The sequence below is a fragment of the Penaeus monodon genome, chromosome 24 (genome assembly GCF_015228065.2).
Source record: "Penaeus monodon isolate SGIC_2016 chromosome 24, NSTDA_Pmon_1, whole genome shotgun sequence".
Taxonomy (NCBI): domain Eukaryota; kingdom Metazoa; phylum Arthropoda; class Malacostraca; order Decapoda; family Penaeidae; genus Penaeus; species Penaeus monodon.
In genome coordinates, this window is record NC_051409.1 from 8,911,029 (window position 1) to 8,911,301 (window position 273).

General features: G+C 40.3%; 1 protein-coding gene across 1 annotated transcript in view; it reads right to left on the reverse strand.

The window, feature by feature from the left end:
* Window positions 1-273, reverse strand: part of LOC119588838 (maltase-glucoamylase, intestinal-like) — a gene marked incomplete at its 5' end in the record, with an annotated part of 23,625 nt that overhangs the window by 9,713 nt on the left and 13,639 nt on the right. The window contains 1 exon segment of the mRNA XM_037937479.1: window positions 13-155. Coding sequence (XP_037793407.1) covers window positions 13-155 — 143 coding nt within the window.

The following is a 273-nucleotide window of genomic DNA, read 5'->3' on the forward strand; positions in this document are numbered from 1 at the left end:
ACCCATACTTACTCGTGCATGAGAGGCCTGACCACAGTGTTCCCAGAAGTGTGGGCATAATAGAACAGTGTGTACAGATAAGGCAGGAGACGATATCGGATTTCCAAAGCCTTTTTCGATGATGTGGCAACACTGTCCCACAAGCCCGGGTCCTGGAGTATAGAATTTTGTATATTTTTTTCCGCAAGATAAAATAATGAAAAAATATTGCAATGGTAGTTTAAAAAATAATAACGATGATCGTAACAATAGGAAGTAAAGAGAAAGACGGGG